We start from the raw sequence: 16,619 nt of genomic DNA, 5'->3' as shown, positions 1-16,619 counted from the left end.
TTCCGTCTCAGCTCTCATGCCCTGAGCTGCCCCTTACTCTGAATTCTGCAATCCATCTAGGCCTTACTCCCTTGCTCCTCAAGCTGCTGCTTGTCACATCCCCTAGCTCAGCAGGAAGGAGGAGGAGCAATCCTTCTTCTTGCCATTGGCAAGAGTTTATGACTACTTTATGTATGTTGTTTGCTGCTCCCTCAGTATATTTCTTAGATGATAAACTCCCTGAGGACAGGGGTTTCCTCCCAGGGGTCTGTGAGGGTTGGGATCTGTGTTTTCCTCTTGGTTCCCTGAGGGCAAGAGCCTTGTCACCTGCCTGTCTGGGGCTCTGCTGAGGGTAGGAATGGCAGTCCTGTCTTTCTGACCGAGGGAGCTTCTAGAAGCCATCTCCTATATGTTTTTTTAAATTCCCACTGGACTTCCAGTGGGGGCTGGCTGGGGGGGTGGTGCAGGGTCAGGGGTTCTCACCTGCCCAGGTAGGTGCTCTGGGAGCCCCTGCTTGGTTTGATGCTTTGGAGATAATAGAGATAATTTGACCTGACAGAGATGCTTGGCTTTTCCCTTAGGGAGACCTCAAACAGTTCCTGAGGATTTCCCAGAGCAAGGATGAAAAATTGAAGTCACAGCCCCTCAGCACCAAGCAGAAGGTGAGGACAGGGTGGGAGAGGTCCTCAAGGGTGGGCCAAGATCAAGGGCAGTCATAATGTTAGAGGTGCAGCGGATGGAATGTTCCCTGAGGACCAGGCAGGACTTTACATATGTTATCTCAACCATCACGATAGTCCTCGGAAACAGATGTCATTAGCCCCATTTTGCAAATAAAGAAACTGAGGTCTAGAGAGGTTAAGGGACTTGTCCCAGAGCACGTAGCCCCCTAATGCCTTTGTGTTGCTGCAGTGCCTCCATTTGGAAGGGCTGCTCTTCGCCCTTGCTGCTGGAGCAGGACGTCTGCCCCCTGCAGTGAGCGCTGGGCTGGGGCAGCCCAGGTGTCGAGGGACGGGCAGGGCAGGATGTGGCTCTGAGAGTGTTTCACCAGCCTCTGAGCGTGGAAGACTCTGCTTTGAAAGGGCTGCTCATGTTTGACCCACTCTGGTTTTCACAGTCTCCGTCTCACTTGGGCTTTGGGCTGCCCAGCCTTTCCTTCCAGTTCTCCTCCCGCCTTCTGGGCACAGATCCCTGGCTGGGGCCCCACGGTGGAGCAGACCTGGCTTGAAACAGCGAGGAAGGGAAAGCTTGCCTACTACCCTCTGCCCACCTCAGACGATACTTCTGTGGCCCAGTTCTTCCTGCCCACAGTCTCCTTTCCTCCCCTCTGAAATGGGTCTGCCTCCTTCTCTGGGATTGGGCATCCTGCTACCAAGCTGACAGCAGAGTCACCTCAGAGACCAGTCACAGCTCAGGGCAGATAGGCAGCGACTGCTAGGGCCCTCCCTCCCAGGTGATCTTTGCTTGTGCCTTGTAGGCCGACCCAGGTCACAGATTCTGGGGGTAGGCCAGAAAGGCATGGCTGGTTGATAAGTCAGGCGAGTGGGACCCTGGTCACCCCTGGTCTCTCTGGGGAAGTCGCTCTGTGCCCCTCAGGCTGACTTTCTCATAATTGTAGGTGAATTTACTGTAGCCCACACAGGACAAGTGACCTGGCCCCACATTGCCCACAGCTGGCCTCCTGACGCCAGGCCCCTGCCTCCATCCCCATGAAGCTGCAGTAACTGTCTGCAGTGGCTGTGGATGGAAGGACAGGATGTGTTCCTGTCCCTAAGTAGGATGTCAGGACCCCAGAGTTTACAAATCAGGACATGCAAGGAGCCCGTGAATCTACTGAGCCGGTCATGGCCGTAAGGGCCCTTGCAGTTGCAAAGTGGACACTGCCAGGCATCCTTGGGGCATTCAGGATCTAGTGGGGGAGCTTGGGACAGTGACTATGGCATGTACCTTGCACACTTCAGGGATGACACGGAAAGTGAGTGAGAGACAGAAACTAGGAGACATCGAAGACCTCCATGTCCTTTAGGTGGACAGACGGTGTGGTTAACAAAGAAGGTTTCCTGGTCGAAAAAGCAATTTGAGTTCAGTTCTCAAGGAGAGGAAGTAGTTGAATGGCAGGAAGGGGATGGCTTCAGGAAAGAGGGGAGTCAGGTAGGTTTCTTTGGGACCAGGACGTAGGCAGGCAGACAGGAAGTCATTTACCTCTGTCACATGACCTGAAGGACTTGTTTTGGCTGCAAGTCATTACCACCTGTGCTAAAGATCTGTCCCCCATTTTTCTCCCCTAGCATCTTAAATCTGATGGGGGAGCTTTAGTAAGTTGGGTTCTGCACACTCTTAGGACAATACTCTGCATCAGATGGAAGTGGGGTTTGCGTAAAATAAAAAAATGCAGGTTTCTAGAGGGAATTGGAATATCTAAGGATGGAGTCTGAGGACCTGCATTTTTCAGACAGGCTCTCCAGCTGATTTTTTTTTAATTAATTAATTTATTTATTTGAGAGAGCGAGAAAACACAAGCAGGGGGAGCAAGCAGAGGGAGAGGGAGAAGTAGGCTCCCCGTTGAGCAGGGACCTGATGTGGGGCTCAATCCCAGGACCCTGGGATAATGACCCGAGCTGAAGTCAGATGCTTAGCTGACTGAGCCACCCAGGCACCCCTAAAGTTATACTTTCAAAATACTGTATTTGATGCACTTGATGTTTTCTAGCTTATTTTTTTTAACTCACTAAATTGATTTTGAGACACATGTGGGTCTTGATCAGTAACTTGAAATATACTGCTTTTTGGGGATTCCATGAAAATGAAACTTAGTAGGAAAGATACACTAAAATCATAGATATTTTCTTGTATTAATAGTGAGCTGTTATATCACTTTATATTCCTAGGATTCTAGGGGGATGGAAGGAGGAAGAGTTAGTTTGTAAGGGGAGGTGGGATGGTAGGAGGGGTGCCCCCTGGTCGAGTAGAATTGGAACAAGAGTGCCTAGCTGCTATGGGTGGGCCATGGGAAGTCCCGGGAGAATTTCAGGACAGCAGCGGGATAGTGCCAGAAATCAGACACGGGCCCTGGGTGTTGGCATAATTAGAGGTAATGCGTGTTTGAGTAGCTGATGAGATGGTGGAGATTTTGAAGTCCGGTAGCTGTAACCTGTGACTTGTCTGCGGGTCCCGGCAAGCTAAGGACAGGACAAGGAGCAGGGTCAGCTTTGCACGCCTCAAGGACAGCGGTGTGTGTGGTCAGATGCCGTAGCGTGAGAATAGCAACAGTGTCACACAGGTTAGCCAGAACGTGGGCAAGCCCTGAGACTGGCATGTTGGAAGGGATGGGGTGGGTGTGGCTTTCCCAAAGAGCAGGCCCTTACGATGGTATTTGAAAATGAATCCTGTGGCCGTCTGATGGCATCTTACCCAGCAGTAATTGGCCAGGGTCTAACAGAATTCCCTTTTACTGTCTGCACTTAGCCTGTGTTTCCAGAAGCACTGCTCCTCTGGAAAGATAGCAAGTTAGTCACTATGCCAAGTCCACTCTCTTCTGTTTCCCTTGACTAGCAGCAGACTGTTGAGCTAATGAGCCAGAACAGAGAGAGCAGGCTGAGGGGAATGGCAAGTCCAGTGAGGGCACATTGCAGAAGGCTTTGTCCCTTACAGATAACCTGCCAAGGCTGGACAGTGCCCTGCAGTTTTGAAGCCTGAAGTAGAGTCCATCTGTTAATGATATGACCACTTCCGTGGTCATCTGGCCCTTTGACCACCATTGGCATGTGGGGCATTCTGAGGATGGCAGTCTGCGGGCGATTTGGGGAGTGTGGTGGCCTCTACTTTTCCGTGGAGACACGGTGGCGGCGGGGCGGCGGGGGAGGCGGTGGGTTCTGTACCCAGGGGGGAATCCGTCATCCTGGTGGACCTGTTCACCTGACCTCTTCTTAAACCCTCATCGCTGATTTTACATGTTTGGTTGGAAGCTGTCTGGAGATTTTGTGTCTTCACTTAAGATAAGGAAATACACCAAGAAGATGAGATCCTTTCCCAATTCCCGATGGTGTCCTTTGTTTGGCACCTCGGCATATGCAGTGTCAGCCAATATGTTGGGTATGTAGATAGGTCCTGTGTGGTGGTGGCTTGGATCAGCGGTTCTAGAGAATTTCTGGCCACGATGGAAATATTTTATAGCTGCTGCTGTCCAGTGTGGTAGTCACTAGCCTCATGTGGCTGCTGAGCATTTAGAATGTGGTTAGAGCTACTGAGGAACTGAATTTTTAATTTTATTAAGTTTTAATTCACTTAAGGAGTCACACAGGGCGAGGGGCTACTGTTTTGGACAACATGGGTTTAGACCATTGTTTAATTTTTTTTCTGATGTTAACAAAGTAGAGTTTTAATGTAACTTTTTAACATGTTCTGCATTCAGTTTGCTTTTTCCCTAAACCATTTCTTATGTATGACTTTTAAAATTTTTTTTTTTTTTTTTTTTAAAGATTTTATTTATTTATTTGAGAGAGAGCACATGAGAGGGGGGAGGGTCAGAGGCAGAAGCAGGCTCCCTGCCGAGCAGGGAGCCCGATGCGGGACTCGATCCAGGGACTCCAGGATCATGACCTGAGCCGAAGGCAGTCGCTTAACCAACTGAGCCACCCAGGCGCCCCGACTTTTAAAATTTTTAAATTAAAAAGGAAATTTTTAAAAATTTATTTAAGTAATCTCTACACCCAATGCAGGACTCAAACTCATGAGCCTGAGATCAAGAGTCTCATGCTCTACCAGCTGAGCCAGCCAGGCGCCCCTATTTTCAGGTTTTTGAGGAACCTCCATACTATTTTCCAGAATGGCTGCACCAGTTTACATTCCCATCACCAGTGCACGAGAGTTCCTTTTTCTCTATGCTCTTGCCAACATTTGTTATTTCTTGTCTTTTTGATTTGAGCCATTCTGACTGGTATGAGCTGATATCTCACTGTGGTTTTGATTTGCATTTCCTTGATGGTCCGTGATGTTGAGCATCTTCTCATGTGTCTATTGGCCATCTGGATGTAGCCCATTATTTTAAAAACTTTTCTTGACTGAGACCCAGTCGCAAAAAAACATTTTGTATCAAAAGCCATCACATGCATGTATATATATGTATTTTTTTAATGAAATATATATATATATTTTAATGAAAACAGTTTTATGAATGATATTTGCCCTTACTAAGTATTATGTACTCTGATATTTTCTATTCCATGTAAGAGTTTTTATTGCTAGCTAAGATTGACTGAATTGGTTTCATGACATACTAATAGGTTGTGACCACAGTTAGCAAACCACCAGTGGAGGCAGGGGCGTCCACAGGGATGTCACTGGCCAGTGCACACAGATTGAGATCTCTCTTTGGAGTGACCCCCACCTTGGTGTGCGGGCTTGGCTCCTCTGCCGGCCTTTCCATGACCCTGGGAGCTAGGCCAGTGAAGCGGCTCAGAGCCAGCCAGGGATGCTAAAGGGTCCGTCCGTAGCCAGCACCCCACCCCCGGGCTTGCTGATGAGCAGACAGCCCTTCCTGTGCCCACATCACGCGATATGACCCAGGAGAGGTAGCTGCTGCATTGAGGAAAGAGCTAGGCTCTGGCATTGGGGGGTACAGAGCCTTGCATGGGACTGTGGGTAAAGCTGAGGATGGCCCCCACCCTACAGAGTGCAAGCAGGCGAGGCAGCCAGCCTTGCTCAGGGCTCGGCACACAGCAGATACTCAACACGTTCCTGTGCTCTTCTCTCTGATTGGGTAGTCTCCTTGCAGCAGCCCCCCCTACCACTCCCATCCACTTGTTTGCGTTTTTGAACTTCAGGAGCATAGAAGCAGATTGACCAGGACGCCTGGGTGGCTCAGTCGTTTAAGCATCTGCCTTCGGCTCAGGTCATGATCCCAGGGTCCTGGGATCGAGTCCCACATCGGGCTCCCTGATTGGCGGGAAGCCTGCTTCTCCCTCTCCCACTCCCCCTGCTTCTGTGCTCTCTCTCAAATAAACAAATAAAATCTTAAAAAAAAAAAAAAAAGATTGACCATAATCTTTGTAGCTCTTTTTTGTTTTTAAGATTTTCATTTATTTGGGAGAGAGAAAAAACGAGCGGGGTGGGGGGAGGGACAGGGGGAGAGAGAGAGAGAGAGAAGCAGACTCCCCACTGAACAGGGAGCCTGACTCGAGGTTCGATCCCAGGACCCTGAGATCGTGACTGGAGCCAAAGGCAGACGCTCAACTGACTGAGCCACCCAGGCGCCGGGACCATAATCTTTGGTTAACCTATGAGCTACTGTCATTATTGGTCCACACATGGACTTTTACTTAGTGTTATTTTTTAATGTGTTTATTGGCCATTTGTGTGTGTGTGTGAGTGTGTGTGTGTGTTTGGTAAGTTTTATTTTGATGTTTCAAGCTTAAAAGAGTTTAAGAATAGTTCAAGGAATTCCTACAAACCATTTATTAAGAGATTCAGTTGTTTGCATTTTGCCCCATTGACTTTATCATTTTCTCTCCATTGATACGTGGATATTAGTTTCATGCATTTTTTTTCCTGAACCACCTGAGATAAATTGGTGGCAGCCTTTAGACCTTTCACAATCGGATATATGTAAAATGATATCACGGGGCCTTGATTATTATTTCCTTGCTGACATCGGTTACTGGCCACATTCTCATCTTCACCTCTCCATGATTTCATTAGGTGGGAGGTGACTTATCCCTTATGGATCCTGAGAGTGATCCTGTATGCCAGGAGAAACACACAGCTGGCCAGTGACTTGTTAAATAATCTTCTCTAGGGACCTGTTTTCATTTGTTTGCTTTGTTTTTATATACAATGAAATGCTTCAGATCACACACGTCCCCAGTGGTTGCTCCCAAGGTTTATCTATAAGGCGACAGAGGGGCCATGGATTTTTACAACCACTCTTGTGGCCTTCTGCTTTTCCCTGTGTGGCATGGGCCATCTTCTCCCTGCTGGTGGCAACCCTCTGCGGATATGGTTCTCATTCCCCCCTCTAGACTGCCCTCTTGCTGAGAACCCTGTCCTACCGTGCCTACTATATTCCACCAGCATCCAGTGGTGTACAGTGTGCATTAGATGCTCAATATTTGTTCAGTGCATTGATACATACTTTGAAAATGTTAATATAACTTAATCGTAATTCCATCTAACATGTTACGTAATGTATTGTATGTGACATCATACACATGACTCAACATTTTAAAAAGGATATCAGTGAAAAACATCCCCCGGAGAAGCAGGTTCAATGCGGGGCTTGATCCCAGGACCCTGGGATCATGACCTGAGCAGAAGGCAGACGCTTAATGACTGAGCCACCCGGGCATCCCGTTTCCCTACTTTTCTACTCTGTAGTCCCCAGTTCCTCTGCTTGGAGGCAGCCAGTCACGTGTGTTTGTACATTCCCACACACGCACACATGCGCACGCGCACACATACACACACGTTTTGTTGTTTTTTTTAAACACAACTAGAAGAAAATTCATAATTTTGACGTAAAAAAGGAACAACCCATAAACATGTAAGCTATGATTACTGCCCAGTTATTTTTCTTTTTTTCTTTTCTCTCTTTTTAAAAAATATTTATTTATTTTAGAGAGAGAGTGTGTGTGTGAGCATTGGGATAGAGGCAGAGGGAGAGGGAGAGAGAATTTCAAGCAGACTCCCTTTTGAGCTGAGCCCAAAGCAGGGCTGGACATGGAGCTCTGAGATCATGACCTGAGCTGAAACCAAGAGTCAGTCACTTGACCAACTGAACCCCCCAGGCGCCCCCTGCCCAGTTATTTTTCACCCAACAAGGGGTTACTATGTGTTCTCCCTGCCCCCTGTGCCGTTTACCTAATCTAACACCTGCTGCGTGTCAGAGTGGTTCCAAGAGCTTAATTTCATTTACCTCCGTTCTTCTAACAAGCCAGCGAGACAGGTGCTGTTAGTATCTGCATTTTACAGAGTAGGAAAGCGAGGCTGTTGTGTCTTTGCTTTGGGGTTTCCTGTGCTTCACACAGATGGCACTGAGACCTCACCGAGGGTTGTGCGAGGACGGTCGTCTTGATCTCTAGTCCTGGGCTGCTCTGACAGGCCCCTTTCTCACTGCAGGTGGCACTGTGCACCCAGGTGGCCCTGGGTATGGAGCACCTGTCCAACAACCGCTTTGTGCACAAGGACCTGGCCACTCGAAACTGCCTGGTCAGCGCCCAGAGACAGGTGAAGGTGTCGGCCCTGGGGCTCAGCAAGGACGTGTACAACAGGTAGAAGGGCGCTGGTCGGGTGTGGCGAGGGGGTAGAAGGCGGATGGAGCTTGGGGGTGTGTGGGGAAGGGCTTCGAGTCTGCTTGGCCCAAAGCTGGAGGGCTTGGAGGGGAGAGAGCCTCTCCACCCTTCCTCCATAGGGGCAGCAGCCTTCCTAGCCAGTGGGCCCTGATGCTTATAAATTTTCTCTGGGGGCAGAACATTAACCTTTTTTTAAAAATAACTAGTCAAACTTTATAACAGTTTATGTGTAATTTAACTATTCATAGGGTTCCCTCCGCAACTTGCTGAATTCGGTAATCGCTGTCTTGAAGCCCAAGACTTCAAGCTCAGCAGCCACGGCCAGAGATTGCTCTGGAACGCCTGCACACACCACACGGCCTCCCGGGGACTTCCCTGCGAGTCACCCCGGCTCTGAGTCACCACAGCTCTTGTCTGGCTGTTGCTTTAGTCATAATCGGTTTATCGCCAGTCAAGCTCTTTAAGTTTTCTTTCCACTTAACGTGTTCTCGTTTTTTACATTTTGTTTTAAACAGAAAAATATATATGATTGTTAGCTTTTAAATCTACTAACATTGAGGCAAATTTTGATTCTTTTTTTTAAGATTTTATTTATTTAGGGCACCTGGGTGGCTCAGTTGGTTAAGCGACTGCCTTCAGCTCAGGTCATGATCCCAGGGTCCTGGGATCGAGCCCCGCATCGAGCTCCCTGCTCTGCGGGGAGCCTGCTTCTCCCTCTCCCACTCCCCCTGCTTGTGTTCCCTCTCTCGCTGTGTCTCTCTCTGTCAAATAAATAAATAAAATCATAAAAAAAAAAAGATTTTATTTATTTACTTGAGAGAGGGGGAGAACACCCAGGCAGAGGGAGAAAGAAGCAGGCTGCCCGCTGAGCAGGGAGCCCGACGTGGGGCTCAATCCCAGGACCCTGGGATCATGACCTGAGCCGAAGGCAGACGCTTAACCGGCTGAGCCACCCAAATAAATTTTGATTCTTAATGGAATTTTTATTTTTTAAGATTTTATTTATTTATTTGAGAGAGAGAATGAGAGAGAGCACATGAGATGGGGGAGGGTCAGAGGGAGAAGCAGACTCCCTGCCGAGCAGGGAGCCCGATGCGGGACTCGATCCAGGGACTCCAGGATCATGACCTGAGCCAAAGGCAGTCGCTTAACCAACTGAGCCACCCAGGCGCCCCCTTAATGGAATTTTTAACCATCAGATCCCACATGGATGTCTCCAGATTTTCATCCAACGTACCCCCGTGCTCAGCATAAATGCTACCAATTTTCTCTGAGTGCCTTGATGGAGAAAAGTTGGGTTCTAGCCTGGGTATGAGAGCCAGACCTGGGTTGAGGTTGGGAATCCCAGGCCATGTACCCCATTGCACCCTGTGAGGCATGGAAACCCCGCCCCATGCCTGTGTGTGCTTCTCTCCTGCAGTGAGTACTACCACTTCCGCCAGGCCTGGGTACCGCTGCGCTGGATGTCCCCCGAGGCCATCCTGGAGGGCGATTTCTCCACCAAGTCTGACGTTTGGGCCTTTGGTGTGCTGATGTGGGAAGTGTTCACCCACGGAGAGATGCCCCATGGTGGACAGGCAGATGATGAAGTGCTGGCAGGTAGGCACTTTGTGTTTCCAAAGGACGGTTCCAGATGTTCTCCAGGTGCAGGGTCTGCTCAGGGTCCTGGGCCCCACGAAGCCCGCCTCACTTCCCAGGGCTGCTGTTAGCAGATGTACAGATACGGCTACTCCAGCTGAAATACTAATTAATACTTTTATACTGGTTGGTAAATAGTCCTTGACCCCAATGCCCAGTCCAGCCACTCTGATGCCTGCCCATTGATCCCGCTTCGGTCCTCATGCATTGGCTGCCTCCTGTGGACCCTGCCCTCACCAGCCAGAGAGAGCTGGGGCCAGGGTCATGGGAGTCATCCTGTGATTGCAGGATACTTCCCATATGCCCCTTGAGTCAGTGCCCTCCCACCACTCACTGGCCCTCGCCCCTGACCCCCAATCGCCCTCCCGTGGCTGCTTGGGGAACTACAGGCTCCACAGAGTTGGACAGGTGGTGAAATGTTTTGACTAACGCTCCATCCACCATCTTCCCTGCAGATTTGCAGGCTGGGAAGGCTAGACTCCCACAGCCTGAGGGCTGCCCTTCCAAGCTGTACCGGCTGATGCAACGCTGCTGGGCCCTCAGCCCCAAGGACCGGCCTTCCTTCAGCGAGATCGCCAATACCTTGGGAGACAACCCCGCAGACAGCAAGCCGTGAGGAAGGAGCCCAGGCAGGCTGTGCCTCAGGATGGCGTGGGCAGGGGAGGACTTCTTCAGGGGCGCCCACAGCATGATGGGCAAAACCCCTTTCCTCCTTGGCCCTAGGGGCCCTGCCCTGGGAACACAGGCACTATTTAGGTCTGGGCAGGGCCTGGGCTTTCCTCCTCTTCCCATCCTCAGCCCTTGGGCAGGCTGATTCAGACTCAGACTAAGTGACTAGGGCCTTGAGCTGGGCAGCATTCTCTGCCACCCCTTCCCCCATCAGGGACAGTGTGGGTGCCTCAGGTAACCCCAATATCTGGCCTGGGTCTCCTCCCATTGACCAGGTCCAGTTCTGCCACTCACCTGCCAAGTTGGCCTAGGGAGGGCTAAGCTGGAGATGAGCTGGGTCTGAGGGGAGTTCCTTAATATACTCAAGTTCCTGGATAGTTCTGGTCCCTGGGCCCACCTTGGGGTCTGCACCAGGATTACGGAGGATGCGCCAGTGAATCCTCACCCCATGGACTTGTGCATGCTGACCCAGACCCATGCCTCCTCCCCACCCTTCTCTCCTTTCCTCATCCTAAGTGCCTGGCAGATGAAGGAGTTTTCAGGAGCTTTTGACACTATATAACCCGCCCTTTTTGTATGCACCATGGGCGGCTTTTATATGTACTTGCAGCGTGGGGTGGGGGGCATGGGAGGGAGGGGTGGACCCTGGAGAAGGTGGGGAGGGTGGGCCACCCCTGCCTCACACCTTTATTGTTGTTGTTCGTTCGTTTGTTTTGTTTTGTTTTTTTTAACACTCGCTGCTCTCAATAAAGAAGCCTTTTTTACAACCTGCTTCTGATGCTCATTCCCTCCCCTTGTCCATGCATAGTGTCCCTTCATCCCTCACTTATCAGAAGTGTCCATGTGCCATCATGAAATCTAGCAGTGTTTGGATGGGAATAGCAAGTAGACACTGGCCTTTCTCTCCAGTTCGGGGAGCAGTTGAGAATATGGGCTCAGAGGACGCAAGACCACCTCTTGTCTGTGTGACCCTGTGTTGCTCTCTGACTGTCAACTACTTATTCTTTGCTGGCTGGCTTAATCCTCATGCTGGGGTGGCAGGGAGGTAGAAGGCAGGGAGGGGGGCAAGTTAGAGTAGGATTGGAGAAGAAGTTAATGACGGATTCGGGTCTCTGAATCCCTGTAGGACTCTCGCAGGGAGATAGAGCAGGTAGAACCGAGCAGAGAGGTGGTACGCGATGCCCCACCGATGCCCTTGTTGGGGGCACTCAACTGGTTTGATTCTCCGCCCTTTCTTAGTTAGACCTGCTGTCATCAGTCACACTCTGCCTTATTCCAGGAGCGTCAGCCTGGTTTCCCATCCAAGGGAAAGTAATCCATAACTCAGTCTTAACTCTGAAATTGCTCCGGTTCCTTCTGTTACTCACCACCCTTCTCAGTAATGGAAATAACAGCTAATAATTATTGGATACGTGCTTTATGCCAGTGACTTTGCTCAGCACTTAACATGCATTATCTCATTTAATCTCTGTAACTACTCTAGAGCCAGATATTCTTGTTCCCATTTCTCAGATAAGGAAACTGAAGCTCAGGGTGGTCAGGTGGTGTCCCCAAGGTCACACAGCTAGTAAGCGAGCCACTTACTTGTTGATACACAGTGTGTTCTATCCCTCAGATGTGTTGGGGTGAAAAAAACCCAAGAACAATTTTTCTAGAACATTGCTTTTCAAAGTGTGGGTTGCAGCCAGTATTCAAAAAAGAATGAAACAGTGGCGCCTGGGTGGCTCAGTCGGTTAAGCGTCTGCCTTCAGCTCAGGTCATGTTCCTGGGGTCCTGGGATCGAGCCCTGCATAATAAGCCCCAAATCTAAGTTCTTGAAACAATTTAGTTTTGTCATTCGTGGATCTGCAGGTTGGTGAGGTTCGGCTGATCGTGGCGGGACCTGGCAGAGTTGAGCTGGGTTTGGCTCCAGGCTATAGGTCTAGTCTGGGTCTACTCTGCAGGCCCCAGAGCACGCTCTCCTGCAGGGGCAGTAACAGAAGGGGTCACGCCAGATCCCACATGGGCATACATAACCATGAGTCTGTTAATGTTTTCTCATCCAAAGCAGGTCACATGTTGAAACCCAACATCAACACCAGTAGGAGGCACTGCAGAGTCACGTGGCAAAGGATTTGGACGTCTAATTCCACCCACAGGGTGTGAAGAATTGGGGGCAGCGATCTAATTCACCATAAGCTGTGATGTAAAATGAGTTCTTACTGTGGGTTGTGCTCAGAAGTACTAGGAAGGTGCTACTCTAGAGGGTCAAGCAGTAACCCTCCTCCCACTCCTGGTCTTCCTTAACCACTAGGCCATGGCTACACTGCTCGTCACATCTGCCTTTTCAGACTCTCCTCTCTTGACTTTGGTGATGGTACACCATCTCCACCTTCTGCCTGCCTGCCCCAGAGCCAGCTGTTCTGGATCCTCTCCTTGGATTTGCTCTCCCCATGTGCTCACCCTCAGGAATCTCATCTCGCCTCATGTGACTTTAATCGGCCCTTCGGTGTGTATAGTTCCCCAGAGCATTAGCTCCGATTCTAGCTTCTGCCTCAAGCTGCAGACACACACTCCCCATTTTCTACAGGACATTTCCCACTGCCTGCTTCCCGAGGTCCTCACTGAACTCTCTCTCACAGTCCTGCTTCTCCAGCCAGGTCCTCTTTTTCTATCAATGGTACCGATTTGGGGGTGATAGTCACCCTTACTCCATCCATCGTGAGCCCTCATCTCTGTGAACCCCCTTCCCTGTGCAGTCCGTCATTAAGATCCATTTATTCTACCTCTACCCTGTTTCTATCCTTGCTTAATTTTAAGAGAAAAAAATACATAAAAAATAGTAATGATCATGGAAGAAGTCAAATGGTACACACTTGTATAAAGCAAAAAACACTCCTCTCTCTCCAACTCTACTCTCCAGTGGGAAGCACTAGTAGTGTCTGGAGTGTGGCTTTCCAGACTTTTCCTGGGCACACTGACTCAACGACCTCTTTTCTATTCTCTCTAATGCTGCCATCACCACTGAGATCTCTTCTCCACAAAGAGTCCTTGTGTAAAGGTTAATTCCAAATGCAAATGCTTTTTAGAGTGGTAGTTTTTGGTTTTCTTTTTGTGTGTGTGTGATGGTCATTTTTTAAAGCAATCCTTAATTTTTGTTCTGGTATAACTTGGGTGATAAAAATCCAGAGAAAGAAAGAAAGGTCAAGGTGGGAATGGTGTGGTATCTGGGGCATCTGGCTGGAATTCTGATGCCCCTCTGGAGGTCCTTCATGGTCTGGGGTGGACATGAGCTCCCATCTTCCAGGGGGCTACTGTGAGACAGGCCTTATCTGAGAAGCAGCAAACTCACATTCCAGAGAGGCCAGGCCGGGCACTTATCTGAGCTCAGTGAGCTGTGTGGAGCCTATAGTGAACCTGAGAGCAGAAGCCTCAGTTCAGCTCCAGGCTACAGTGCTCTTGTGGGTACACGACCCAGAGTTGCTAAAAACTCTTAACGTGTCAAGAGAATCCAGACTTTTATGTAAAATCTTCTGATTTCAAAATACTGTATGGCTCGAATAAAACACATCTGTGAGCCAGTTTTTGATTTTGCCTTTATTCATATCGACAGTTTTGGCTCCTGAGCCTGCAGTAATCCAGTCTGATGTGGCTGTAGTGTGTCTCCCCCCTCTCCCCGTGGTGACAAAGGATTGTGAAAATGAAGCCATCCCAAGCAGGCAAAGGAGCTGGGGCACTAATGCTGGTGTGCAGTGGCCCAGGGATTGGGTGAAATGGGAGAGATCGATCTATTTGAAGGGAAACAGAACTGTGTTCATTCCACACACCATGTCCAGTGCATGTGGTAGACAGTAGTTGTCCTCTGGAGTGCCCCTGCTAAGGCTTGTCAACCCTGCATGTGTCTAAATTAGGGGTCTCAAAAGTCTTTAGAAGTTAGGCAGGAATCAGCCCAGGGCTGTGGTTGTTAAGACTGCACTGCTCAGACAGATCACAGTCCCAAGCACCATTTGTGGCCCCTAAAGCTCTTCTGGAACCTATTTATGTATTTGACCTGTTCTTCCTCTTGAGCTAACACATTCCATATGTTAAACTACCTGTTATGTAAATTAGGAAAAGGAAAAAAACCCTCTGACACTACTGGGAAATGGGGAAGAGTAGGGCTCTTAATTCCTGTAGTTAGGGGTTTGATGAGCCTATATATACACACATTAGTTCTCACAAATCACTTGAACATACCTTGTTTCCGTATTTCTCAAAGTCCTTGGACTATGACTCAGTAGGAAATGCAATTCACATTGTTATCCGGTATGCACATTGAGCCATACAAAATCAACAATATGCTACCCTCTTGACCTATAAAATGGCCATTTTATATGATTAAACCTAAACATATGCAAACAAAAGTTTTATGCAAAAATATTTGCCCTTGTGTTTTGTAATACTCATTAATTTATTATTTTAAATGCTCATTGCAGTACACTAAATTCATTTCATTACCACTACCACTAATGGGTCACAACCAACTGCTTTATTTAATCTTCACAAAAATTTTTAAGGCAGGAATCATCATTCTCCCATCCCCTTAAAGGCAACCCGATGTTTATCCCAGGGATGAGGTTATTACCCCAGTAGCTTCTATTAACTATTCACTGACCACTTACTCTGTGCTTTAGCCGTTATCTCCTTTCATCTGCATTAAGATCGCAACATGGGATGGGTACCAACAATGAGGAATATGATGGGATTTGGAGAGGTCGAATACTTGTTTCCTGGCACAGGGCTAGAAAAAGGCTGATTCCAGATTTGAAAAATTTCTGTAACAGCAAAGCCCAGGCTATTTTCACGGCTTTGGAGCTGAGACCTCCACCCACACATTGAACCTGGGCTTTGCCCCGCTCCAGTTCTAACTCCTCCCCACCCCCCCCCCCCCCCCACCCCAACCGTGGGTTATCCACAGAAGTGTGTGTGTGTGTGTGTGCGTGCGCGCGCGCGCGCTGGCTGGCTGGCTTACTTGCTGAAACTTTCTGCCTGGTTCTACTTTTTCCCAGGCTTTTGCACAGGCGGTGGGGTGGGCTTTATCCTCGGGACCACCCCCTCCCCCAGCCCAGCCCGCAGCTGGAAGTCTTCACTGATCTTCATCTCGTCTCCCTGCCCCCTTCGGGGACCGGGAGGCCGACTGTCTCCCTCGGTCTTTTCCAGATGTCCGTCTGCCAAAGATCCCTGCAGTATAGAGGATGATGAATGAGGACCGGGGAGCCGGCCTGGTGGGAAAGTGTCGTCGCCTTGAAAAGAGAGGGAAAGGGAAAGGAAGTCGGGGGGAGGGGAAGGGTTGGAGCCGAGCGGCGGGGAAGCGACGAGTCTGGACACCGGGGACCCAAGCGTCTTCTGTGCAGCCAGTAAATTTGCCTCCCTCAAGAAGGCGTGGGGAAGTGCTCCAATCCCTGCACCCCCTTGGAATTTGGGCTGTATTATATCATTTACTGCAACCCGCACAATCCACTCAGGGACTGCTCTAGCGTTTGCTTCCAGCCCTTCCAGAGCCGGGTTCCCAGTGCTGCTTCCATTCCGCCGCAGGACCGCGTTTGGGTCCACTCCCAGGCTTCCTCTCCTCAGGTCCCTCCCAACTCCACCATTCTCTGGTCAGGGGGGCGGAGTCGTACCTCCTCTCCTGTTCCTTTAAGAGGCCTCGGCTCCTCCCCTTTCGGAGTCGCCGTCTGACGCGGGATGACAGCAGCGAGTTCGGTATGTCTATGCAAATAAGAGCTCCCTGTGGGCCAATGGGAAGCGGAGGTGCCGGAACCGCGGACCAATGCGGCGGGGGCGCAGGGGCTCACCATATAAGGAGCGGCCTCGCCATAAAAGGAAACATTGTATCTCTTTATATGGGGGGAAGGGTCGGGGGATCCCTCCGCTGCCAGCGCGTGGTCCCGGCCCCCTCCACCCGCCGTCTCGGCCGCGGCCAGCAGCCCCTGCCCCCCGGGGGACGCTGACGGCCGCCGGGCGCGCCGCCCTAGCATACGGACAGGGGGCGCTCCGCGCGGCCTGGGGCAACCCGGGCCACAGGGGCAG

General features: G+C 50.0%; 1 protein-coding gene across 1 annotated transcript in view; it reads left to right on the top strand.

Moving 5' to 3' along the window:
* PTK7 (protein tyrosine kinase 7 (inactive)) overlaps positions 1-11,294 on the top strand; it is a 61,300-nt gene extending 50,006 nt beyond the window's left edge. The window contains exons 17-20 of the mRNA XM_021692048.1: positions 561-641; positions 8,092-8,243; positions 9,685-9,863; positions 10,358-11,294. Coding sequence (XP_021547723.1) covers positions 561-641; positions 8,092-8,243; positions 9,685-9,863; positions 10,358-10,518 — 573 coding nt within the window. The 3' untranslated portion in view covers positions 10,519-11,294. The remainder of the gene's footprint in view (positions 1-560; positions 642-8,091; positions 8,244-9,684; positions 9,864-10,357) is intronic.
* Positions 11,295-16,619: the final 5,325 nt, after the last annotated feature.

Source organism: Neomonachus schauinslandi, chromosome 8 (assembly GCF_002201575.2).
Source record: "Neomonachus schauinslandi chromosome 8, ASM220157v2, whole genome shotgun sequence".
Classification (NCBI taxonomy): Eukaryota; Metazoa; Chordata; class Mammalia; order Carnivora; family Phocidae; genus Neomonachus; species Neomonachus schauinslandi.
The sequence above is the reverse complement of the archived record's forward strand: the minus strand, read 5'-3'. Positions and strand labels throughout refer to the sequence as shown.